The sequence below is a fragment of the Panthera leo genome, chromosome C1 (assembly GCF_018350215.1).
Source record: "Panthera leo isolate Ple1 chromosome C1, P.leo_Ple1_pat1.1, whole genome shotgun sequence".
Lineage (NCBI taxonomy): Eukaryota > Metazoa > Chordata > Mammalia > Carnivora > Felidae > Panthera > Panthera leo.
Window position 1 is genome coordinate 20,102,953 of NC_056686.1, and position 26,373 is coordinate 20,129,325.

The 26,373-nt window shown below is 54.7% G+C and overlaps 2 protein-coding genes across 3 annotated transcripts; one reads left to right on the plus strand and one right to left on the minus strand.

Moving 5' to 3' along the window:
- Positions 1 to 9,553: 9,553 nt before the first annotated feature.
- On the plus strand, positions 9,554 to 15,853 carry TRNP1 (TMF1 regulated nuclear protein 1). 2 transcript variants are annotated; one of them, XM_042952997.1, is made up of 2 exons: positions 9,554 to 10,536; positions 15,074 to 15,853. In XM_042952997.1, the coding sequence occupies exon 1, from the start codon at positions 9,684 to 9,686 to the stop codon at positions 10,368 to 10,370; it is 687 nt and encodes a 228-aa protein (XP_042808931.1). In that variant the 5' UTR covers positions 9,554 to 9,683; the 3' UTR covers positions 10,371 to 10,536; positions 15,074 to 15,853. The 2 variants fall into 2 exon arrangements, 1 of the variants encoding a protein (XP_042808931.1); XR_006206434.1 differs by lacking the exon at positions 9,554 to 10,536 and adding an exon at positions 13,256 to 13,520.
- Positions 15,854 to 19,011: 3,158 nt separating this feature from the next.
- TENT5B (terminal nucleotidyltransferase 5B) lies at positions 19,012 to 26,131 on the minus strand. Its single transcript, XM_042952433.1, has 2 exons — positions 25,648 to 26,131; positions 19,012 to 20,947 (listed from the first exon to the last, which is right to left on the minus strand). Exons 1-2 carry the CDS (start codon positions 25,909 to 25,911, stop codon positions 19,928 to 19,930), a joined length of 1,284 nt encoding a protein of 427 aa, XP_042808367.1. The 5' UTR covers positions 25,912 to 26,131; the 3' UTR covers positions 19,012 to 19,927.
- Between the last annotated feature and the right edge of the window lie 242 nt (positions 26,132 to 26,373).

The window sequence follows — 26,373 nt, forward strand, 5'->3', positions numbered from 1 at the left end:
GACTTCTTGATCTAACATATGTCCTTTTGGTTACTCTCTGTCACATCGCCCCATTTACTTCCTTCAGAGCATGCAGGCAACCCGATCTGAAATGCTATTTGGGTTGATTCCTTGTGGCCTTCATCTTCCCCCCTTCCCCCCCGGGATTGAGAGTGCTCAGAGAGCAGGGACCTTGCCCCCGCTGATCACTGTTACGTCTCCAGCACCTAGAGCACAGAGTAAGTGCTTGATAAAGCCTTCAGGCAGGAATGACCTTGCTGGAGAGCCATCCCCTCCTGCTTTCCCAAGCATCTCCCGTGTGGGGTTCATGCCAGGCCAGCCAGATTCCCTTCTCCACTGGATCAATCTCATCCCAATGTGGGCTCGAACTCACGAACTCATGAACTGGGAGATTATGACCTGAGCTGAAGTCCGATGCTCAACCCACTGAGCCACTCAGGTGCCCCTCTCTGTTTCTTTTTCTTTTTTTTTAATGTTTATTTCTTTTTGAGAGAGAGAGAGAGAGACAGAGCACGAGTGGGGGAGGGGCAGAGAGACACACACACACAGAATTAGAAGCAGGCTCCAGGCCCTGAACTGTCAGCACAGAGCCCGATGTGGGGCTCGAACCCATAAGCCATGAGATCATGACCTGAGCTGGTCGGACACTTAACCGACTGAGCCACCCAGGCTCCCCTCTCTGTTTCTTTTTAAAACAAAACGTCACAGAAGAGTGGTCTAGAGTTGCTGTGGGTGCTTCCTCACACTCAATTTACTCAGCCACTCTCTTGTTTTCCCTTCTTTATCACCAACCCTTCCTGCTCAGGCTCCTTTGCTGTTCCTCGCCATCACCATGACTTCTAAATATGGTGCTTCAGGACTTGGCTTCTCTTCTCAGTGCTTTCTCCCAAGGCCATTCATCCTGCCCTGTGGCTTTAAGTGCCATCTGTATGTTGATGAAATCTCCAGCCCTGACTCTCCAGTGCTGACTTCCAGATACATCTGTACACCCGCCTCCTTGTCATGGATATCCAATTTGGGTGTTATGAAATAATAGATTTAAAAAGTATATATATAGAACTCTGCCCTCAGCTCCTGGCACAGGACTCCTAAAACCCTTGTAATTTCCCAAGTGATAAAAGCATAAGGAGCATGCTGTCGCTTTACTGTTCAGTCTTTGACCCCAGTTCCTGACACAGAGCTCCTAGATCCCTTGGAGTTTCCTGGGTCATAGCAGTATCTTTTGCTATAATGAGGTGACTCTTGGTGGGTTCCTGAATAGCTTCAGAATGGGGGCTGGTCACCAGAAAGACCAAGCCATGATGAGAAGCTTGGAACTTTCAGCCCCATCCTTTGGGAAGGGGGAGAGAAGCTAGAGATTGAGTTAATAATTGATCAAGCTTACGTGGTGAAGCTTCCATTAAAATTCCCAAAGTATGGGTTTTGGAGAGCTCTCGGGGTGGTCGACACATCTATGTGCTTGCTCATGGGAACCTCTGATTTGCCAAGTCGGACAGAAGTTGTGGGTGACCCGAGGACCTCCTGCTTGCGATTGGGGTCTGAAGTGGAGAGCAGCCTTGTGGGAATGAGCCTTGTCCACGCAGTCTGCACGAACTCCAGCTGGCGTCGGAATTGAATGGAGTCGCGGGACACCCGGCAATGGCATTGGAGAATCGGTCGGTGCGGGGAGGAAAACCACGCATTTACATCTGGTGACCAGAAGTGTCAGAAGTGAAGTATTGTGTGAGTACAGTATTGAGGGTAGAGAGGAAAAACAGAAAATAGTTTCCAAAATGTGTCCAAACCGAAAGTTCACCCGTCCCTTATGTATGTAGATCTTTTTTTTTTTTTATTTTTTTTAACGTTTATTTATTTTTGAGACAGAGAGAGACACAGCATGAACGGGGGAGGGGCAGAGAGAGAGGGAGACACAGAATCGGAAACAGGCTCCAGGCTCTGAGCTGTCAGCACAGAGCCCGACGCGGGGCTCGAACTCACAGACCGCAAGATCCTGACCTGAGCTGAAGTCGGACGCTTAACCGACTGAGCCACCCAGGCGCCCCTGTAGATCTTTACTAGAAAAATAGTTTTTCCTCTCTGGGTTTTTTTGTTTTGTTTTGTTTTTTGAGTTTTGCCTTTCCACATTAGACTGGTGCTTAATGAACATGATTTTACAAGTTACACGTCCATTTTCCAGTGCGCAGGAACTCAAACCATGTCCTCTGAGTGCTGTTTTATTTATTTATGTATTTATTTATTTGAGAGGGGGAGGCGGGGAAAGGAGGAAGCAGGGGAGGGGCACAGACAGAGGGAGACACAGAATCTGAAGCAGGCTCCAGGTCCCAAGCTGTCAGCACCGAGCCTGACATGGGGCTCGAACCCACATACTGTGAGATCGTGACCTGAGCTGAAGCGGGCCGCTTAACCGACTGAGCCACCCAGGCGCCCCTCTGAATGCTATGTTAATGCCATTTATTTCACATAATCTTTTCGCCTTTGAAACTGAGTATATACCCTTTGTAAAATATATTTCTTAACTGGACTAAAAAATGGGAAGATATCGTGGGCTATTGCCATAGACCCCTTTTGTTCTTATTTTTGTAACGAAGCAATTAACATTCAGGGGAAAAAAAACCCCAAACACCTCTGGATTTTGATTTCTCCGTGAAACCTGTCCCTCCCTTGGTCTTTTCCATCTCAGTCAAGGGCACCACAATCCATTCCTCGGCTCCATCCACAAACCCAGAGGGCATTCTCCCCCAACCCCGCCCACGGATCCACCCACAAGTCCGCTCAGTTCACCTCCAAATAAAGCTGCAATCCACCCCCTTCCAACCTCTTGCCGTTACTCCTGGCCTAGCCACAACATCCTCTCAGCTGGATTACCGCAGTAATCTCCTAACTGGTCTCCCTCATTCTCTTGCTCCCATGCAGTTCACTCTCAACAGGGCAGACAGCACAATCTTTTAAAAACAAATCAGATCATGTTGATCCCTACTTAAGCCTTTCAAAAGCTCCCCATGCACTTAGAGTAAAATCCTAATCCTCACCCTGACCTCCAAGCCCAGAGTCTGCTCCTCTGACCTCAGCTCTCCCCATTCTCCTATTGGCTTACCAGGCACAGAACACACGGATGTTTCTGTCTCAGGACCTTTGCACATACTATTTTTTCTTCTGGGAAATCTCTCCCTAATTTCACATGACTGACTCCTGCTCATCTCTCAAGTCTCAGTTTATTTTTATTTGTTTTTTTTTAAATGTTTATTTATTTTTGAGAGAAAGAGACAGACTGTGAGCAGGAGAGGGGCAGAGAGAGAGAGGGAGACACAGAATCGGAAGCAGGCTCCAGGCTCTGAGCTGTCAGCACAGAGCCTGATGCAAGGCTCGAACTCCTGGACCGCGAAATCACGACCTGAGCTGAAGTTGTACACTTAACCTACTGAGCTACCCAGGCGCCCCTCAAGTCTCAGTTTAAATGTACCGCCTAGGGGGGCCTGGGTGGCTCAGTTGGTTAGGTGTCGACTCTTGATCTTGGCTCAGGTCATGATCTCATGGTTAAGTTTGTGATATTGAGCCCCATATCATGCTCCGTTCTGTCAGCACCAGGCCTGTTTGGGATTCTCTCTCTCCCTCTTGCTCTCCGCCCCTCCTCCACTTGTTATCCACCCCCTCAAATAAATAAATAAACATCAAAAAAACATTAAATGTCACTTCCTAAGGAGAAGCTCCCCACCCCCAACTCTTCTTTCTATTATGTCACTGGTTTATTCCTTGTTCATGATTTCTAGGGAAGCACCAAAGATAGCATTGTGGTTGAAAATAGATTCTGCAGGCAGACTGCCTGGGTTGAATACTAGCTTGGCCACTCCTTGGCCATGTGACCTTGGTCACATTTACTTAACCATTCTGTTCTTCAGTTTCTTTATCTGTAAAATGGGGTGTACTAATAATAACCTGATAAGATCAGTACCCGGCACAGAATAACCACCAAGTAAATATTAGCAGGTATTTTCTTCATGGCACATTTCTTGGGGTTAATTATTTGGATTTCTGAAATATAAGCTTTGAGGGAACAGGATTGTGCTTCTCTTTTATTTACTGCTGTGCACTTTGCACTGTGGCTGATATTTAGCAAGTGCTTAGTTACGTTGTTGAAGGAATGCATGAAAACAGATTCAATCTCACCCCTTTTGGAGCTTACGATCTATTTTTTTTTAAATTTTTTTTAACGTTTATTTATTTTTGAGACAGAGAGAGACAGAGCATGAACGGGGGAGGGGCAGAGAGAGAGGGAGACACAGAATCAGAAGCAGGCTCCAGGCTCTGAGCCGTCAGCCCAGAGCCCGACGCGGGGCTCGAACTCACAGACCGTGAGATCGTGACCTGAGCTGAAGTCGGACGCTTAACCGACTGAGCCACCCAGGCGCCCCATATTTTTTTAAGTTTATTTATTTTTAGAGAGAGAGAGAGAGCAAGTGAAGGAGGGGCAGAGGGAGAGGGAGAGAGAGAATCCCAAGCAGGCTCTGCACTCTGAGGGTTGAGCCCGACATAGGGCTCAAACTCACGACCGTGAGATCATGACCTGAGCCAAAATCAAGAGTCAGACACTCAGCTGACTGACCACCCAGGTGCCCCTTGGAGCTAACAATCTAGAGATCATGGAGTCTTACCTTGTTCTACTTATGCTTTGACACATGGCCACTTTAGAGATGTGGAAACTGAGACCCACAAAGGTGGAGGGATTTGAGCAAAACTTCGAGGAGGGGTGGGTATTGCTCTTCCCAACATCCCAGAGAGACGTAACATTTCTACTCGTCAGAAACACGATGAAGCACCAAACACACATGGAACCTGCTGCATCCGCTGTGGACAGGAGTCATAAACTTTTGTTCTAGGAATATAATACCAGGGCAAAATTTTCATCACAGGAGAAGTGAAACACAAAGAAAATCTGTGAGTTCTCCAGATGGAGCGACGGGGGGGGGGGGGGGTGTTGTAGTGCTGTTGACTGAAATGGCTCCAACACTGGAGTTGTGTCTTCCTGAGAAAGACATCCAGTCCCCTGTCCAAATAATTGCCACCCTCCAGACATGTTGTCCATTCTGCATCTAGGAATCCAGAGACCTCCTTTTATAATTGTGGGAACAGAGGCTTAGAAAGACGAGGCTTGGGGCGCCTGGGAGTCTCAGTTGGATAAGCATCTGACTTCGGCTCAGGTCATGATCTCATGGTTCATGGTTTTTTGTTTTGTTTTGTTTTTTTAAACATTTATTCATTTTTGAGAGGGAGAGATAGAGCACAAGCAGCAGGGGAGGGACAGAGAGAGAGGGAGACACAGAATCCAAAGCAGTCTCCAGGCTTTCAGCTGTCAGCACAGAGCCTGACGCAGGGCTCGAACCCACAAACCATGAGACTGTGACCTGAGCTGAAATCAGACACTTAACTGACTGAGCCACCCAGGCGCCCTCATGGGTTCGTGGGTTTGAGCCCCACATGGAGATCTGCGCTCTCAGCACAGAGCCTGCTTCGGATCTTCTGTCTCCTTCTCTCTCTGCCCCTCCCTTGCTCTCTCTCTCTCTCTCTCTCTCTCTCAAAAACAAACATTAAAAAAAAAAATAAAATCTTTAAAAAGAAAGAAAGAAAGAGGAGACTTGCTCAAGGCCACATCATGACTTAAACCCAAGTCGTGTTGCTTCTGGTGTGAGATCCCTTTAAGCTTTAATTCATATGAAAGCTCTTAACCTGAGAATGGAGAGAAAGGGGAGGTGAGGAGGAGGGCAGAGAGGGAGGAGGAGGCGTCAGCTTATGAGCTCACTGGCAGGCAGGGGCACTGACAGGTGTGGAGCCATCAGAAACCTTGCAGGGAGGGCAGGGGAGTCTGCTGAGGGAAGAGGAGAAGGAGGCCGGGGCCTAGCTAGGTTATTTTCAGAGCTGCTATCTTTGTCTGCATCTGCTAAATTATTAAACTGATATCACATCCTGGAGGGTGCCAGGCCAGGATGCCAGGAAGAGACTGAAAAAGAGGGGTCGGATCTCTTGGTGAGGCCTTGAATCTTCTAGGCTGGATGGAAGCAGACTCCTCAGGCCTTGACCTCCTGCCCCATCCCACTCTCAGCTGGTGGAGGGGGATCCTGAGTTGGGCCACAGCCTTTGTCAGGCCCTGTCTCTCTCCACTGGCTTCTGTGTCAGAGGAGCATGCGTATAATGGACAGAACTCTGGAGCCAGGCCCCCCTGGGCTGCCTCGTCTCTTTCAGGTCTCTGACTCAGACCCCAGACAGATTTGACCAGCTTTTGAGACCCTGGACACCCCTGCACCTATGTCCTTGTCAGTGCCATGGGTATTGGCAATTCCATTCCTTAGAGCCTGAAGTTCATGGGGAAAGAGTCCCTTTCTCAGGGTTGCACAGCTAGGGGTGAGCTGAGCTTCAGTGCAGACTGAAGTCCCTCTAATTCCGGATGACTTTCCCCTCCTTAGTCTTCTAAAATATTTTAATATGTTCTTTATTTCTCATCTCTTCTACAAAAGGGATGTCTAACTTCTGTGAAGATCAGAAAAAACCCGACACTCTTTTATAGTTTAAAAATGTATTCCCTAATTCCAAATGTGTTTGCCAGGGTGGCCGTGTCCTTGGAGGTCGTTGCTGTGGCCCCTGTCCACTCCCAGGAGCCGGGCAGGGGTGAGGGTGGGGCAGGCCAATTAAGGAAGCCGGGAAGGAAGCAGGCAGATAGACGCCAAATGCCTCTCACCTCTGGCCCTGTGCACACCGTGTTCCCATCCTGAATCTTCTTCCCTTCTTGTCCCCCCACCACCTGTGCATCACTCCATTTGAGTCACCCTTCAGGTCTCAGTTTAAATATCGTCTCCCACGGGCAACTCTCCTGAACCCCTCCCCATGCAGCTGGGCTCAGTGTCTGTTCTATGCCCCCATAGCCTCAGTGTTCCCTCCATCCCAGTAGATATCTCATTGAAATGCCATCACCTGGCTCTGTCTCCGCCGCCTGCCCCCCCCCCCCGCCACCGCCCAAGACTGTGTACTCCCTGAGGGCAGAGCCCCATATGGTCATTGCTGTGCTTCCAGCAGCCAGACCAACAGAGGGGCTATTGATCAAATTTGTTGAATGGGTGAAAGAAGAAGGAAGGAAGGAAGGAAGGAAAGAAAGAAAGAAAGAAAGAAAGAAAGAAAGAAAGAAAGAAAGAAAGGGCTTCTACATTCTCAACAAGCTATACCCTTGCATTATTTTTCAATTCAAATAAACATTTATTGACTGTGTTATGAGGTCAGGCACTCAACTTGAGACGGTTCTCATGGTAAGCAAAACCGACCTAGGGAGAGAGACGATTAAATAACTAAGCAAGAAACAAATACGTATCCATCTATAACTTGTGGGAAGTGCCATAGAGAATAGGAACAGGGGACATATCAGAATAACAGGGAGATGAAGGATGACTTTGCGGTGGGTCAGATCCATGTTTGAATCCTCTCAGTCACTTATCTGTTGTGTGGCCTCGGGCAAGCCTCTTCGCTTCTCTGGGCTTTGGTTTCTTATCAGGAAGAAAAGGCTGATGATACCTGTCTCCTGAGGATGCTGGGAGGATATAAACATTCATCCTTTCAGTTAATATGCGTTCAGTATCTCCTATTCTGAGAAACGACTTGCCCAAATGGACAATGTGTCAGACTCAGGTCTGGCTGGGTCTCTGGATCTGGCGGGGAGTGGGGGTGGGGGGCAAGTCCTGATCTTGTTCCCCTTGATTTGTTCCCCAGAAGTTGAGAACGGAGATTTGCCTGATGTAGGCAACATACCTGTCAATCTCCCCACAGTCATGGGGGTGGGGGACTTCTGCACGGAGAAAGACACAAGGTTTGATGACACAAAGGGGACCACTCAATGAAAGGACACCATTTAGCAGGGCATTCCTCCTTGCTGGGGGCAATCTGGAAACTCCTGAGCCTCCATCATCTCCATGGAGCCCTTCTGACTCCCTGAGTCCCCCCATCCCCCCTCACTGATCCTCCCTTCTTCTGTGAGCCTCTTCCTCTTCCAACACCAGTGCATCCACTAGCCCTCTCCCCTCCCCCCTCTCACTGAGCCCATCATGTTCCCTGAACCGTTCTTCTTGCCCTCACTGGGCCCCTCCCTCCTCCTCCACTGAGCCTGGTCACCGAGCATCCCCCCCTCAATCCTGCCAAGTCCTCCTCCCTTCCTCTTCCTCATGAGTCTGGTGTGCCCTCAGGGACCACTCTCCTCTCTCTGAGCCCCTTCTGAGCTGCCCTCAGGAGCAGAGCTTTCTCACCCTCGAGTCCCCGTCACTCAGTTTAAGGCACCTGAAAACACTTAGAGAACATGGCGGGTCAGGGCATCCATCGTCCTCCTCCACGTGAAGCCCTCCTCCTCAGCATCAAGTGAGTGCAGCTCCCCCATCAGCCTCCTGTTCAGCTGGGGCAGTAGTCACTCTGGCTACACCTTTTTGGCAAGTCCTCCCGAGACTGAGGTTTGCTGGGGTTCTTCCTAATCAGTCTCAGGACTGGTTTTTGGCCCCCCAGCCCTTGCTCCCACCCACCACAGAGATCTCCCATCGCTTATGGCACCTTCAAGTGGATGGAAACTGGGGCATGGTCTAGGTGTCTGGGCAAGTGTTTGGAGGCAGTAGGGCAGGGTCACTTCTAGTTCAGGGAAAATGGGCAGGGCTCAGTCCTATCATATTGCCAGGCTGACTAAAGTCCCATTTAAGGAGGATCCTTCAATGCCAGGAGACCCAGGTATCTGAGCTCCCAGATGGCATGAATGGTCAAGTTGGTCCCATTCAGCGGTCCAGATTCAGCGACTGGCCTGCAGTGTGACCTTGAGCAAGGCACTGCTGCACCTTCTGGGTCTGTTTCCCCCTCTGTCTCTAGATGTGGGGGTACCTACTACTGGAAGGAGCAAACAGGAGCAAGGGCACAGAAAGAATTTTAAACACCGTGGGGTCAGGGCTCCTTTGAGAAAGCCACGCCAGGCTCAGGGGCTGCGCTGTGGTTTGTTTCACAAGCGAAGGGCTTCCTTGGTGGGGGGACAACCCGTCCTGTCTCTACCGGGACGCCAGTCACCCCTCTGCATTAACCTCTCTACCCACCCAGGGAGTTGGAGAAGGGGTCCTGGTGAGACTTGTGGCCCAGACCAGGCAGAACCAGTTCGGTGAAGGGGCGCACGGCCAACAGTTACTGGAAGGAGCACTGAGCAAGGAGCCACGTCTCCTGAGTTCTAGTCCAGACTCCCACCGGCACACACAGTGTGGCCTCAGGCATCCCTCCCCACCATCACGCGCCGGGGACTGGAGTCCATGATTTCTAAGCACCAACTATCAGAGTTTATGACTTAGGGACCAGACCAGAGAAGATGAGGTCCTCTTTACACCCCAAATTTGGGGGGAAGTGGATGGGCACCGGACGCCCCAGCAGGGCAGAGCCGGACGAGGGCCAGGGCCTCGAGGGGTTTGCGCAAAGTCCCGAGCCGGTGGGGCCGGGGAGGCGGGTTCAGGCATGCCAGTCTCTGATTGGCTGTGCTGCCCATCGCTCCGCCCCGTGTGCTATAAGATGCACGGGCGCCTGGCGTGGGAGCTGGCGCCGCATCTCTCTCGCGTGCGCGGCGTCCGTCCTCCCCCTCGCGGGGGCAGCTGGCCAGACCAGCGGATCGACGGCCGCAGACCGCCGGGGGGCGGGGGATGCCGGGCTGCCGCATCAGCGCCTGCGGCCCGGGGGCCCAGGAAGGGACGGCGGAACCGGGGTCCCCGCCGCCGCCGCCCCGGGAGCTCCTGTCGTCCCCTCAGCCCCCGCCCCCAACTCCGACCTTGACTCCGACCCCGGCTCAGGTCTCTTCACCGCCCCAAGCGGCCCGGGCGTGGGCGGGCTCGGCGGAGGGGCAGGAGCTACAGCGCTGGCGCCAGGGCGCTAACGTGGGTGCGGGGGGCACCGGGCCGGCAGGGGGCGCGGCGGCGGCGGCGGCGGCGGGAGCGGGGGGCCGCGCGCTGGAGCTGGCCGAAGCGCGGCGGCGACTGCTGGAGGTGGAGGGCCGCCGGCGCCTGGTGTCGGAGCTGGAGAGCCGTGTGCTGCAGCTGCACCGCGTCTTCCTGGCGGCCGAGCTGCGCCTAGCGCACCGCGCCGAGAGCCTGGGCCGCCTGGGCGGCGGCGTGGCGCAGGCCGAGCTCTACCTGGCGGCGCACGGGTCGCGCCTCAAGAAGGGCCCGCGCCGCGGCCGCCGCGGCCGCCCGCCCGCGCTGCTGGCCTCGGCGCTGGGCCTGGGTGGCTGCGTGCCCTGGGGCGCCGGGCGCCTGCGGCGGGGCCACGGCCCCGAGCCCGACTCGCCCTTCCGCCGAAGTCCGCCCCGCGGCCCCGCCTCCCCCCAGCGCTGACCTCAGCGCGGGGACCCCTGGCCACCCCCGACAGGCCATCGCCGAGGTGTCGACCGACGGATCGGGACGTCGGCTGGATGGACGGCGTCACCGACGCGGATGGACAGACTGACGGACCCCAGGAAGAGACAGTCGGGGGGCCAGGGGCCCAGTAAAGGAGGCTGAGGTGCGGTCTTAGCGGCTGGCGCATCTGAGGGGGCGGGGCGGGGTGGTGCAGGGTCCCGATTTCCCTTCCGTGGGGCTTCTGGACCTCCGCTGGGTCCCTAATAAAGCTGTCCATTTTGTTACTGCCTCTCCCAGACCTCCTGGGTTCTGGGGAGTGAGGTGGTAGCACCAAGTCCCCATTATAGAGTTGGAAAAATTGAAGATGCTCAGATTCCAGGAGGGGTTTGCCGGCAAACTTTCACCACTGGGAGCCTGCTGCGCTGACGCAGGCCATCCACCCCTCCCTCCCTACACCCGCGTTGCCTTTCCTGGGTCCTTTGTGGCTGTAAGAAGAGTCTTGCCCTTGAGACTGCTGATTTCTGGCGCCGCCCAGCTCTAGACCTTCGGGGAGGACAGAATAATGAGGTCCCAGGATGCGGTGGGGGCTGGGCCAGCAATGTACCACTAAGTTCTCTCCTAAGCCCGTTTCCCATTTGGGGGGACAGAATCCCAGAGAGATTGAGGATTTGTTCCCATCACACTTAGGCCCTTCCACTTCTAGGAGACAGATCTTTTCTCATGCTCTCAAGCAATTTTGCCAAGTCAAGTACATCTTGACTTCGATAACCTGGGTGGGGTATTTGGTAACCGCTTAAGGCCTTACCTGCTCTCCTAAGGTTCCTCCACCGTCCCCCACCCCCAACCTGTCTCTAAGATGGTTCTGCCAGTCATGGAGCCAGGTGACATCCTTTAACAGGCCCCAAGGGGGTAGGTATGTCATCTACTTCTAGAAGGGGGGGCCTTAAAGGGCCAGACCTGAAATGAGATTGGCTACTATTCTTCCTGTCCACATGCCTATCAGCACCCTGCTCCCCCCTGTCCCCCCTCCGCTGTGAATGGCCAGGCTGCCGTTTTGCTGCTTGGACTGATTGGACTGCAGTCTCCCTTGTTGGTCTGTGAAGTGGTTATCTTCACCTCTGAGAAGGGCTGTAGTGAGGTTAACACAGGGCAGAGGTCATTCTTCCCCCATCAGTCAGAGGAAGGTTTTATCCTTTTAAATCACACCTAGAAACAAGCACTGCTTTTGCTGGTGGATCTAGGAGCTAATTTAAAGCCCTCATTTTACAGCAAGGTCACGTCCCAGCACTGGACAGAACTAGGTCCCAAGCCTGTGTGTCCTTTCCATAGTGTCTCCTCCCTGCCCGGGGGCAGGGTCTAGAGAGCTGGTGTCCAGCCTATCTACTATGTGACCTAGAACAACTCTGCCTCCTCTTTGGACTGGTTTGCTTAGTCCCTCTCTGAACATAGCTGTCCTTCCTCATGTCAGGGCTTGGGAATAGGGAAGAAAGGGTAGGATGAGAATGTCAGAGTCCCTGGAGTCTGGCTTAATCCTAGAGTTTTGAGGGTCAGGTAAACCGCTCTCTGAAAGGCAGAGCCCCAGGGGCCCTCACCTGACTCTCAGCCCTTCCTCTCCCTCTCCTCAGGTACTAAACGTTGGGGCTGGTTTCTAACAGCCAGGCTTTTCCCAAACCCATTCTTGGCTAGGGGAGGGAAGTCCAGGAGGAGGTCTCAGGGAGTCTGAGTGAGCTTGGGGACCAGGAGAGCAGTGAGGGGCCCTGGTGTCCTCTGGCTTCCCCGGAGAGAGGGAGACCCTTTTGAAGTTATTCTGTTCATTCAGGGTCTAGAGGCCCAGAGAAAACAAGGACTTCCTGGAGGTGACACAGGAGCTCAGGCTGCAGCACTGGGCTACAGCCAGGACTGTTTGTTTTCTGGGTTGCACAGGAAAGGGGCACTTGGTCCAGAGAAGCTTTTAGCTAATTGTGTAAAGTGCTCTGTGCCATCATAGCGTTGCCTTCTCTGGGATTTATTGGTAATCAGCTTTGTCCTGATTTGGAGGCGGTGGGGGGTGAGGCATTAGAGGTGGTTCTTGCTGGAGAAAGTGATGTGTGTGTGTGTGGGAGATAGAGATTGGTCCTAGTGTCACTGGCAGCTCTGGTCCTCTCCCCCCTCCCAGATGTCCCACTGCTCACCAAAGGCCTTCGCCCTGGGCACACAGTACTCAGTGACTTGAACCCCAGCTCTTGGTTCAGGACTCCACCCAGGGTTCCTCAGCCAACTAATAAAAATCACTTCCCCACCCCTGTCTGGCCCACCCAACCCCCTCTAGGAGCCTCCATTTTCTCCTCAGTCAACAACCATTAATATCTACTCAGTCCAGGAGCTCAAGAAGGAGCAGTGAATCAGAGGGTCTCTGCTTTTAAGGGCTTGTGTTTCCCAGCCCTCGTCTAGGCAGCCTTCCCTGGCAGTCACCATCCCAGGGAACCCTCTGGGGCTGGGCAATTTGTGTTGTTGGAGGGCTATATTTATACCTTCACAAATAACTATAGCTCCTGGTCGGATGACTGACCCCGCTCTGCCCCAACTTTTTGAACACTTTTGTTGATGGCTCCAGCCCTGAGGATCTTGAGAGACTCGTGCATTGAGAACATCGATGGCTAGCCGTGAATCTGGAATCTCAGCAAAGGGAAATGAGAACAGGAATCTTTCTTTAGGCCAGTGTTTGGGCTGGGAGATGAGTTCAAGGTTCTAAGTCAGAATTTGCCCTTTCCCTGGATAAGCCCCCTTCCCTCTCTAGGGATCCCTAGCCAAGTGAGGGCGTTTCTGGGAGGCGCCACCAGAGGGCAGTGTGGGGCTGCTTCCCCGGGCGTGGGGGCGTGGCCTGAAGCAGGCTCTATCCCCAACGGTCGCCGCCCCCGACTAGCCCCTTTTCTGCCTTGCAGGGTGCAAGGGGGCCTTCTTTGGCCTTGAGTTTTAAGGGTCTGGCAGACCGAGCGGGTCGTGGCGGTCATTTAGAGAAGGGGCGTACGGCTGGGCCTCCGGTTGGGCCCAGCCCCGGACCTCAGGGGAAGGTTCATCAAGAGAGACTGTCCTGGAAAAAGAGGTTGCCCCTGTTGGTGTTCACCGTCTGAGTGAAAGGCTGGAGTCATTTCGCTCCTCACAGATTTGGTACACCCTGGGGCCGTCTGGGGACCAGGGTGGCTTCCTAGAGATTCGGCATAAACAACAGGTCACAGCCGAGGTGCCTCCAAGCCTGCAGTTCCCCTCACCTTCCAGGTCCCCAGAGAAAATTCAGCCGCCCAGTCTTCTCAGAGATAAAAGAGAGGCTCCCTGCTTTACAGCCTGGGGGAGGAGGCATTTGGGAAAGCTGGGAGATCCCCAGACTATTTCTTCCCCCATTAGTACCTGACGAACCCTGGCCAGGAGTGATAGGGGAAGAGAATCCTTGGTTCCTGAATATTTTAACCACCTCCTCCGTGCTAGGCACTTTACCTTCTATCCATTTCAGTCCTCCCAATCACTCCGCAAAGGGGAGTAGCTGGGAAAAGCACAACCATTTCCGTGGTTGAGGAAACTGAGGACGAGGTAGGGCAGAGGACTTACCCAAGGACTAGAACCTGCAAACGAGGGGTCCTTTAAACACTAGGCTACCGGCTTTTCATTTACCAGGCTAATGAGGGTTCCATTTGACGGTGGGGGATCTGGGCTCTTACCCTTTAAGTCTGGGTACATTGGCCTCTGGTCCTTGGATCTGGGAGGGGTGTGATGAGATGCTGGAAATGTGGCAGAAGGTGCACCCCCCCCCCACCCCAATCATCTCCACCAAGTTCTGGGGCACACCCCTCCCCCCAGGCACCCCTGGGAAGCTGGCTCCCCACCCTGGTTGTCTGGGCTCCGGGGGTGAGTCAGGCTGAGTCAGCATACCTGGCTTCAGGCAAGGGCAGGCCAGCGATGCTCAGGGCCTGGGCTTGCCTTGGAGGGCTACCTCCTCTCCCTGCACACCTGGGATGTTTGGTGCCAAGGAGAGCAAAGGGCCTGGGATGGCAGAGGAGGAGGACAACAGTCTCCACGGTGGGGCAGAAAGTGCCCCAAGCTTGGAACAAGACAGATGTGGGATTCAGTGCTTGCCTGTAACTTTTCCACCGGAAGACCTTGGGCAAATGACTCCCCTTCTCCGAGCCAGTTTCTTGTGCGCGTCTGTGTTACTGGGGAGCTGGGGAGGAGATAACCCCAGACTATTAAATGAGAGGTCACACGAAGCACAAAGTGGAGATTTGTAAATGTTTGAGTGGGCCAATCTACCTAGCCCAGGAGAGGCTGCTAGGACAGAGCCCCCAGGCAGTGTGGGCCTTTGCTTCTCCAGAGCATCGCCATATCAGGAATCCCTGGAACGATCCCCCTTCTCCCCCCACTGTTGGTCCTAGGGAACTCCATAAGGGGAGAGGTGGAGGCAGGGAAGGCTTTTCTTCCCAGGAACATTCCATTCCAGCTGCTCAGACCAGTGGGGATCCCAGCCAAGGACAAAGGCCCAAGGGAACCTCTCCTTACCCCAGGAGCCCCCATCTCTTCCTGGGCAGGAGCCAGTGGAGCCCTGTCCCGGAATAGTGTCCTGTACCTTCTCTCCACAATGGCCCCTCTCGAGGCAAATGTTGAAGGGTTTGGGTGGGGCTGGGTGGCTTTGGGAAGGAGGTAATTAAAGCTCTTGACATTATTCTTTCCAGCTCCTCCCAGTTCCTCAGAGCCTCTACTGTATGCTTCTGGACTCCTGGATTCTGCTCCTTCCCTGGGCACTTCCTTCAGGAAGACGTCTCACAACCTTACACAACCGAATTGATCCCACACAACCTTGGCACCGTCCTTACTTTACAGGAGCCTTGCACTTAACAGTGGCAAGGTGCTCAATTCTGGGGAAGGTGCCTGTTCTCTTGAGTTTCCTTATATAATCTGCATTTGACTTTGGCCGACACCGGATGATTGGAAATGTTACAACAGGTCCTCTGAGGTGCAATCAGATTATTTAAGAAAGGAGCAAACGTTTCCACTGTGAAAATGAGAAGGATTTCTTTTAAGAAATAGTCACCGTTCCTAAGTCGCGGTGCAGCTGGGGTCCCCGTTTTGGTCGATGCCATCGCTTCTCAGTCTGACAAAGCTGGGAGGCCTGCGTGATGGGAAACGTTCTGAGAAATCCCTTGTTCCCTCACCCGCTGTCCTTGCCCTCTCCGACTAGGGGTGTGCCTGTGGCCTCTCAGAAAGATGATAAGTTGCTGGCTTGGGCGGGGGGCACCTCTTTCTCAGGAAGGGGCGGTGTTAACATAAAAATCCTAAGCAAAGTTTTAAATGAAAAATGGGAGCATATTTATTCAAGTATCCTGATAATAAAAGGAAGGGGGGGAGCATACTTACGACCAAGAACTTGTAGAATTCGGCAAAATGAATGTATATTGAATCAATCCCCTGATTTATACATTCAGGAAGAATAAATTTCAATAACGTGAGACAGAGGCATGTGGTTTTGAGGTTCACTTTGCAGGTGTCCTTGCCGCCTTTCCTTTGGTGTGTCTGTCACATAACACCTTCTGCTTAGTTTCTGTTGGCAACCTGGCCCTGGTGACTGATTTGCAGACTGCTTTCCCCCTTGATCTGGCTCAGAGCTCACCCTCTCCAGGATGTCTCCCCTGATTAAGGATGTGACGAGGAAGCTCGGGGCTGGGCGTGCACGTGTGAGACTGTGCGTGACACCGAGGAGGTCGTGCACATTTGTGATAACATGGCAGCATGACAATCCATGGAGGATCGCGTGTGACTGTGCTAGCGACAACAGGGACCCGTTTGTCAGGGCCCCAGCAGGAGACAGGGCACACTCAAACTGGAATGAGACTTTAAAAGGGGTTATTTCCAGAAACGTGGGCCGGGCTTAAGAAACTAACCAACGACAGTGCCGCTCTCTCAGGCTAGCAACAGTGGGGAGCCTTTACAAGGGGACAGGAAAGGGAGGGTGCAGGTGTGTGGAGAAGGCCCCTGACAGGAACAGTGGCCTTTGGTTGAGAAATGTAGCCAACCATGGCAACCTGGTGGGGGAGGGAACAGGCAGAATAAACATCCCATTCTCCTCCTCCTTTCAGTGCTGGGGTCTCTCATTGGCTGAACCAACAGGAAGGCTGAGAACAAGGGAGCCATTGACCCACAGTCCATAGAGGTCAGCCTCCCAGGGCACCAAGCACCAAGGGTGGAGAGTGGGACTGGAGGGGCCAACACATCATGTCACTGCCTGGGGGCATGTCTTCTGTTCCCCAAAGTTCACAGCAATGCGTCTCCCGGCTCTGGAGCTCCCCCACCCACCGTGGGTCATAAGAGGTGGGTGGACTGCTTCTTGGTGAGCACTGTGGGGCTGGGGGGTGGGGCTTTCCTCCCTCCACCTTCCCCTCCCTGGCTGTGATTCCCAGTTCTTGACTCCTGCCTACCCTGGCATCTTAGATGGTTCCAGGAACTGTCCCAGAGAGAACAATGCCAACCACTGAGTCACTGTTTTTCTCACACCCAGGAACACGGCACCACCCCCAAACACACCCACAGGCGCACCTGCTGCCACCATGGGCCTCTGACATAGTCACCGCAAGTCATGGCTGGTGTCATGTACATCAAGAAAACGTACATCTTGGCACACTGCTGCCCTGCCATGGTCCTACATAAAATGGCAAATGCACAGTAATGCAAACTATCACATGCTAACGATGCCCCATCACACAGATGTACAGGAGACATACTGTCACGCTCATCCACATGAAATCAGAGCGAAGGGGCGGGAGAGTGTGGGGGTTAACAGCAATGGCTCTGGAGTCAGCCACACCTCTTTGACCTCTCTGGCACCAGCTTCCTTGCCTGTAAACGTGGAGATAATGATTGCTCTTCCCTCGAGAATGAAACGAGAGGTAGTGACCGCGAAGGCTGTAGCATAGTGCCCGGCCTGGAGTAAAGACTCTAGCAGTGGAAGCTGTTACTGGGAACTCCTGGCTCACATTCTCCCACATCTCACGCCCATGCATGTTGCAGACCAGCAGCGGTGAGCACACGCCTGTGCAAGGCCAGCCAGACACCCTCAGGCACACGTGCCCTCCCCCAGACACGCCTGCTGGGAGCCTGTGCACATTGACAAATTCCCTCGGCCTGGAAGCTCTTTCCCCAGACATCTGCCTAGCTTGCTATCCATTGCCTTTAAGTGTTCAATCAAATGTCACCCTTTCGATGAGGTCCATCCTGACTTTTTAAAACCACATACCCCAGCACTCCCAATCCCTTACCCTGCTGTGTACTTTAAGCATATTGACCTTCTAAGAAGATATAATTTAGTTTATTTTCTGTCCACCCTATTCGAGTATAATCTTCATGAGAGTAGGGAATCTTGCTTGGTCTTTTGGGTGCTGATGTATTCCAACTCCTGTAGGGGTCGCTGGCACACGATGGGCTGAATGCCGTGTGTACACTTACTGTGGGTCTCTAGCTTTCTCACCCTCTGAAACAAGCACATCTGGGTGAACCCCAGTGCCCACCCCAACAAGCTAAGCCTGTGTGCTTACACATGCCCAACTCAGGAGCTGGGATAAACTTAATCTCTCCTAGGCCCCTAGTTGGGTGGGCACAGCCAAGGTGGGGGGGGGGGGGCGCTATTTTCAGTCACCAAGCCAAGAAAGTGTTTCCACTCACCCTTCCGGCCTTTTTGAGCCCCGCAGAGACTCAGTGAGCCGGTGAGTTGGCTGGGCTCACCCAGGTCACCTGGGGCCTCCTCTGAGGCCTTGTTTTTTTCACCCTGACTAGAACCTCAAGCCATCACTTCAGAAACCACTAATGAGGTTGTCTGTGTTAAGGGCTTTGCAATCCTTGGATCAAAGAGGCTGGGTAAACAGTGGGCAGCGTCCAGGCCAGTGACTGGCTGATGCCCCGAGGGAATAGCTCCCTGAGAGCGTGCAGCTGCCACTCATTGCTGGACAGCCTGGCATGGCCCCAGCTGGGTTTGGGAAGAAGAGACCCTGCCCCTCTTAGGGGACCTATTTAGAGCAGACCAGAGTGTGCCCATCAGCCCTTGGGAATAAGAGAGGGAGCCAGAGGATAGAACCTCCCCCTAGAAGATAGACCCCCCCCCCCCCCCCCCCCCCCCCCCCCACCGCGGATAGAACCTCGGCCCAGGTAGGGAGGCCGAACCTGGGCTCTGGCTCTGGGCGACGCTAGAAGTCCCCCAGGCTTAGCTGCCACTACTGAACGGGTCTCCAATTCAGATTCATCCCGCTTGTCCTCCACCTGCTTCCGAGTGGGTGGGCAGAGCTGGGGTCAAGCAGCCCGGAGCACTGGAGTGTAAGGCCAAGTCCAGGGTCATTAGGACTCTAGGTAGGAAAACACTGCAATGTTTACTCTTTCACAAGAGACCTGCTGTGGCAATTTGCAGGTACAAGTCACACGTGAGACACGAGCCCCCAGCACAGTTTTCCAGCTGGGGCTGGTATGGAGAGAAGGAGGTGAAACCCCCAGCTACAGCCAGGACTCAGACACCAGGGTACCCGAATGTCCCTGCCCTCAATGCAAGCCAGATGCAGGCTGGAAGAGGCAGCCATAGCCCCCACAGCCATGGAAGGTCATTCTCCCAAGAGAAAGCATGGTGCTAGGCTTAGTGTAGACAATCTTTATTGGCAGGTGTTCAGAGTGCAAAATGGTGACAAATCCAGAGGGATCGGAAAGGGGGTGGGGCATGGTTCCCCTTCCTCCAAGTGGGGACCCATAACCAGGCCAGTGGGGGAGAGCACTTGGCTGTGGCCTCTTTGGGTCCAGCACCCTTCGGAGAACAAGCTCCCAGGCAGGAGGGATCCTTACAACACATGGGAAGGGAACAACACCCCAGAGGGGACCTGGAGTGTGTCCCACCCCCCCCCCCCCCACTTCCCCCAGCGGCCTAGCTCCTGCCCACTGCACACCTTGACAGCTTGGGGTGGGGGTGTTTGGGGACTGGGCTAAACCTATCCCTCTGCAAACCCAGGTATCTGCGTCGTGCCTCAGTTTTCCTCCTCCCGGTGATTAGCCAGGTTGGATGGCCAGGCCTTGTTAGGGGTCCGGCCCAACCCGAAGTGAGTAGTTCACATACCATACCATATTTTGGTCATTGTGTGGGCTGCAGGGATCACTGTGGGCTGGCCGTAGCCGAAAAGACCCTTTTTAGGCCACGGAAACCAACCCAAGACCTTCCTAGGCCGCAGAAATCTACCTAAGACGATGAGCATGGAGGCTATCGCCCCAAACATGCTTCGTGTCCTGAGCGCAATTGGCCCCCAAGACAAAACAGCCCCTGCACCCCACAACCATGCTGGTCCAAAAGTGTGGTTCTGTCTACCAAGAACCCCAGCTTGGCCTTAAGCCCACGGGGGCCTCACTCGGGGATGAGTGGGGGTCCCTTCTGTTTAGTAGGAGGCCCAACCCTGCAGCGGTGCGGGGCCACTTGACAGCGGCCGCCTGTCTCTGGTCACCTCCTCTCCACACTCCGGGAGGCCCCACTCCCTCAGGGAAGGCCCAGTCCCTTGTGGCGAGGGTCTGAGTCAGTTACAAGGCAGCCAGGTGGGATAGGAGTGGGCCCGAGCCAGCAGAGGCTGCACAGGAGTCACGTAGTAACTGACAGTGGCAGGCACAACCCCGTCGGGGCCCGGGGGGCGCCAGGCCAGGGCGGCCGCAGCGGCGGGGCCCTGCTCAGCCAGCGCCTGGAGCGCCAGCGTGGCGATGAGGTCCAGCGTCTGGCGACGCTCGTGGCTCATGAGGCACACGGTGCTCTCGTTGACCACCCGGTGCAGCGTCACCAGGCAGGCGTAGCGGCGGGCTGAGTCGGCCCCGCTGAAATGAGCCTCCAGGTAGCGCTCCAGCGTGCGCTGCTGCTCCGCCAGGTCTGGGAAGTCGATGAAGAAGCGGGAGCACATGTAGCGTTGCAGGGCGCGCACGTCGGTGCTGGGCCGCGGCCTGAAGCCCCGCACCAGGAGGTGGCAGTACTTGAGGAGGCCGCCACCGCGGATCTCCTCGGGGCTGCGCGTGGCGATGACGCGGTGCCGCAGGTGGTCCAGCGCCTCGGCAAAGTCCCCGTACAAGCTCTCACCTGTCACCGTTGGGTGGAAGGCCTCAGACATGGGCGTAGACGAGCACTGGCCAAAGAGAAGCAGGGAGTCCAGGATGATCTGGAAGGAGTCCACACTGAACTCAAACTGGCGCCGGACCGAGTCCACGAACTTGAGCTCCACGTTCTTGCCGCTCTTGTTGGACAACGAGATGAGGCTCCAGCGGTCCGTGTCCGTGCACACTTTCACCAGCTTCTGCACGTACGCCTCCTTGAGCGTCAGGGGCGTGATCTTGGCCCGGCTCACCCCGGCCGGCAGGAAGTCCAGCAGGCAGGCCAGCACCACCTCCTTGGTCAGCTGGAAGGACGCCTCGCTGCGCAGGTCCACGCGGAACACCAGGTCTAGGTCCTTGTAGCCCAGGCCACTCTCAGGGTGCAGCACATGGCTGGCAGCCGAGCCGTGCAATCGCACACCGTGCACGCGCAGTCCCCGTTCCTCTAGGCTGCTGCGGACCACCTGCGGGGGAGACGGCGGGAGGGAGAGGTGGCGGGAGTCTGGGCCCCCCCGGGGGTCCACCACCGGCTTCCCCGTGATAATCACGCCAACATCAACCATGTTGACCCCGTACCAGCTGTCGTGCCTTTGGAAAGCCATTTAACCGTCTCGACTTTGATTTCCTAATCTGGAGTATGACTTGTTTAGAGGAAAGACTCAGAAGGAATAGCACCGATGATGGCAGACGCGTAGAATTGACTAAATACCAGGTCCCGGTCTAAGCACTTTATACGTTAGGCTATAAACGTGCATAATTCTCAACTACCTGCCCTATGAGGTAGATACGATGAATGCCATTTTGCAGATGGAGAAATAGAAGCACAGAGGGGCCAAGTAATTTGCCCAGGGTCACGCAGCTGGTGAATTAAACTCAGTGCAAGTCTTAACCACTGTGCGATTCTACCTCTCCAAAACTGCAAGTAAAACACTTTGTTTTGTGCCAGGCATGATGCTAACTGTTCAAATGTGTTGGGAACGTAATTCCCATTCACCCACATTACTACATTAACCCTGACAATGATCCTGTATTTGGGCATTAGTATCCCAATTCACAGATGGGGGACCTGAGGCACAGAGAGGTTAAGAATCGTGTCAAGGTCAGAGAGTAGAGCCCAGGTCGGTTGGATTCTCCAGTCCATGCATGCTCTTTTGGCTATGACACACACACTCATCTTAACTCATCTTTACAAGGACCCTGTGAAGCACATGTTACACCTGTTTTAGAGATGAGGAAACTGAGGCTTACGGGGGCGAGAGGGGGCTGAGGTTCAGAGAGGGCGTCATTTAGAAGTGGCAGGGCTGGAAGTTAAAACTCAGGCACTTTCTGCTCTTGAGACAGGAGGTGGGTGATCATCTCGGGAAGCGCTCGGCACCCAGCCCAAGTAGGAAGAGAGGTAGCAGACCCCATCTGCTGACACAGGAACACCACAGGCAATCTCGGGTCTGTTCCTTTGGCCAGAGGCATCTCTCTGGGCCTAGGACAGTGCGGGGAGAAGAAAGAAGCTGGGCCCAGACATTCGGTTTTCTTAGCAACCCAGAGGACTCACACACCATCCTGAAAGTGACCAGGCAGCATTCCTGTCCTGAGTGATTCTGCAACCCCGCCTTGCTGCCAAGTCAGCGCCCAGCACTGGGCTGGGCTGCCCTCCTCGCTTCTCAGGGAATTACCGCAAAGAATGCACTTAAGTGCTGAGGAGGCAAGCTGCAGTGGGGCAATCTGAGGCGGGCGGCTCCCTCCAGGAAGGCTTCCGGGAGGAGGACCCTGACTGGGGGAAGGTACTGTAATGGCTATGGGGATAAGCAACTGGCCATCAGGAACATGGAGGGGAGGAGCTTGGGGTGGGGTGGGGAATATCAGGCACCTGTTGAATGCCTGGACCTTCTCAGCAGAATCTACAGGGGATAGGTCTTTATGCTCTCCAAGTTATGGATGGGGAAACCAAGGCTCACAGGAGTGTAGTCATCTGCCCAAGATCATTTAGAGGCACCTTCAAATCCAGGTGTGGCTGACTCTCATCGTATCACATTGCCATCCCAGGGTTTAGAAGGAGCAGAGACCATAACCCAGGGTTCTAATCCTCCCTGTCTTTCAAAATTTCAGAGTGAGGGTGACCGTCCAGTCACTGAAGCTCAGAACCAGGGTAGTTAGGAACAGGAAGGTGGGGTTTGGGAGATGCCTTGGCCAGACAGACTGGGGAAGCTGGAAGTAAGGGGCCAGTTGCTACAGTCTAGCCTGTGGGACTTGTAACCCACAGCCTGACAGCCGTGCCCCTGCAGGGCCAAGGAGGGAAGCAGGCAAGACCTTGTCCCAAGGACCCTGCCAGACTTGCAGAGCAGACCAGCCCCCTCCCCAGGTCCTAACAGAGCTGACTGCGCCTTACTCAGTGCCAGCTCCTGCTCCCAGGCTGATGCTCACCCCAGGGCATGGCATCTGGCCTGGTGAGGAGGTAGCAATACCCTTGTTAAATCTCCTGTGTCAGCCAGCCAGCAGCTGTTGTCTCTCTCTCCCAGGTGTGACTACAGCCAGCTTGGCAGGCGGACCCCAGATACCGCCACACCCAAAGACTGCAGGGCAGCTTGGAACCTCCTGAATCAGACTTTCCAGCCACGAAGGGGGCAGCGGTTGCACCCTCCTTTCTCCTGTGCCAAGGGCCTCTCCAGAACCACTCTGCTCCTGGGCCGCTGCCAAGACCTACAGGGGGACTATAGGTGCTGTCAGCCAGCAGGCTTGCCACACTTGACTCTGGAGCTGCCTGATGCAGGCCCTCTGGCTGCAGCTGGAGAGATCAGATTGCCTCCTTCAATTCCCTGGGCCCAGAGAGGGCAAAGGACTTATCCAAGGTCACACAGCCAATAAATAGCTGAGCTTAATCAGAACCGGGCCTCCCAGAGCTATGGGCAGGGGGGCCTCCTACAGGAGAATGGGTCCCTCTAGCTCAGGTACAAGCAGGAATAGCATCTCTAACTGCTCAGATCGCTGCCGTAGGCAACGTCTTGGGAGGGGGTGGGGTACAGAGGGAGAAAGGTTCTGGTTCTTGAACTGTGGACAGCCAGCATCCCCCATTACACACACCCAACACCCCTCCTCTACTCCCCCCACCTGGAGCACCTCCCACTTCCATTCACAGCCAGCACGGATGGCCCCCATCCCCACACACACCAAGCCCATTACCACCCCCTCATACACATGCAGCACCTCCCACCACACATATATATTCCAATAGTTTGTGAAGCTGCCAGCTGCTGATTCCCACCAGGAGATGGACGTCGTTCCCTGTGGATGCGATTGTGCAGGCAGGTGAAGGTCCCTGTTCCTTTTGGATTCTGAAACCTGAAAGGGTGTTGGGAGAGTAGTCCAACCCATCCCACTGGACAGATGGGGACACTGGGCCCAGCAAAACTGATAACAGTCCAGGCCCTGACGCCAGATGTCCAGCCTCCTGGTGCAGCTCTGAAGTCTCCCCTGCCTCTCCCCACGCCAGCTAGCAGCTCCCTGTTCTGTGATATCTTTGACCCTAGTCTAGGAGAACACTGTACTATTATTGCCCTGTAAAGTCAGCTCCTTTTGGCCTGCAGTCCCCCCACCTGGCAGGGAGCATCTCAAAGGCAGAGAAGTGCTCCCAGAGGTCCCAGTCATATCCATGGCCCTAGTGTCCTGAATAGGGCTTGACACAGAGCAGGCACCAGTTAAGGCAGTTTGGCAGGGACTTCCCCTCCAGAGTACATCTCATCCCTGCAGAGCGGTGTTTCTGCACTGGGCTCTGCCTTCCCCCATGTCTGGGACAACAGTCCTGGAGATACGGTAGTTGGGGCCCCAAGGTTGACCTGAGAGTCCTAAGGAAAAAAGAAACCCTCAACTGGTTTTTCCTAATTACCCTATGACAGCCGGCAGCAGAGGAATGCCTCAGTGAGCACCACTGGGGCTTTGGGTGAGTCAGCCCTGGGGAATCTGCCCCCACCCCCTCCCATTCCCTGGGAGGGAGGGCGAGGTAATCCCCTAGCCTACAACCCTCCTCCTCAGTGGAAGCAATTGGAGGCAGGGGAGTGGCCTGCTTCACTAGCTTCTATGGATAACTCCAGCAAAGGAAAGTCTGTCTACTGGCAGGAATACCCAGGAATTGTGGCTGGATTTTCTGGTCTCTATCAGAAGACTTCCCTAAGACTCAGAAGTTGAGTCTTAGGAGCTGGGGAAGGGGTTGGAAACCTTGAACCTGCAGCAGGCGGCTCCCAAGAAGACTTATGATTCTCTTGGTTTGATTTTCACTTCTTTAGGTAGTCTTAGGCAGCTCACTGCCCCTTTTGGAACCTCCGCTTCCCCAGCCACAAAATGGGCACAGTAATTACCATATTCTGGCATTTCAGAGTATGACAGCACCTAGGTTACGCAAATGGAAGAGTAATTTTAGGGGTGCTGAAAAGTTAGGTAAAGGGAAAAAGGAGTCTGAGGATGGGGAGAGGGGTTGCCAGAATTCTCTTTTCCTGTTCTTCAGGAGGCAGGGTCAGCCTTCATTTCCAACTTTGGGGAAGAGGAGAGACACCTAAACTGGACACCTGACGTTGCCTTTCGGCATGCAGCCACCAGGTCCAGCGTGGTGCTTAATCTCCTCCTGCCACAACCCCAGTTGAGAGGGAGGGAGTCCTTATTGGGATTTCTTGGCTTTTCCACTTAGCCACGGGGCTCTTGAGCCAAGAGCTGTGGGAGCACAGGACAAAGTCTGACCCTAGGACCTTGAGAGAGGGAAGGGGTGTGGGGGTGGTGAGGCCCAGCCATGACGATTTGGGGGTGAAAAAATCCCGATTTTGAACACCTACCCATTCAGGGCTGCCTGGTATCTCTTGTCTGAGGAGGCAGATCTGTTCACCCGCCACTCCTCTCCCCACCCCCCCTTCCCGCAGCCAAGTCCCTCCCCATTCTCCTCCCATTTCCTAGCTAAGGCAAGGGTGAACGGTTCGATCGGGCTCTCCAGAGGCGGGGGAAGGGAGAGCCAAGTGGGGAGGGCGCATGGTCTACTATCCATACGCTGTGCGATTTTGTTACAGTCCCTGTGCCTCTTTAAGCCTCAGGTTCCCTAGCTGTCTAGCGAATCGAACAGACTCTGGGTGCCTTCCAGCACAAGAACCTCAGGCTGGAGACCCCATAATCCCTCCCAGTGCCCTCTCACCTGCACAATCTGCCGGGGCTGCACGCTCAGAGTAGGGAAGTTGCCGCGCCCGTGAATGGGAATCGGTTCGCTCAGGAGCGCATCCAGTCGCTTCACCTGTGGCCAGCCTAGCCCACTTAGGTGCCGTCCGAGGGAGGCCGATGAGGCCTTCGGGTCGGGGCCGCCGCCTGCCGGGGCGGCCGTGGCCACCTCCGAGGCCGCAGCCGTCCCCACCTGCGCAGTTGCCTGGTCCGGGCTCTCAGCTCCACTCTCCGACGGCATCATTAGCCCGGCCCCGGGCCCCGACGGCAGAAACCGGGGGGTGGCTAAGGGGAGAAGGGCAGGGAGAGCGGCTGGGCCGGGGCCAAGGCGAGGGGCGCGGCTGCAGGGACTGGGAGGCAGCGACGGCGAGGCAAACCCAGGGCACACCTCCGACGGCGACGACCAACCGACCCTAGAGCCCGTAGCCCAGCGCCCAGCGGACTCTTATAGGCCGCGGGCGACATGTCTATTGGTCCAGACAGCTGTCACACAGTGGGAGCGCCCCGCCTCCCTGCGCCTCTGCCATTGGTCAGCAGCGCTTTGCACCTTGGTCACTCGTCGCTAGGGAGACTCCGATTGGCTGGGTGGCATGCCCCTGCCCCGCCCACCTGAACGGGCTGAATTCCCTCCTTTGGTCCTTAAAGACCTTCTGTTTTCAGTGATTGGCCCGGGCCGGGGCAGGCCTAGACTTAAAGGGACTGCGCC

What these genes read in the sequence shown, in the direction of transcription:
- TRNP1 (XM_042952997.1), top strand. Translation starts at nt 9,684, where the DNA reads ATGCCGGGCTGCCGCATCAGCGCCTGCGGCCCGGGGGCCCAGGAAGGG.
- TENT5B (XM_042952433.1), bottom strand. Translation starts at nt 25,911, where the DNA reads ATGATGCCGTCGGAGAGTGGAGCTGAGAGCCCGGACCAGGCAACTGCG. An exon ending in AGCCCCGGCAGATTGTGCAG is followed by an intron (nt 20,948 to 25,647) that starts GTGAGAGGGCAC and finishes TCTCCCCCGCAG; the next exon opens with GTGGTCCGCAGCAGCCTAGA.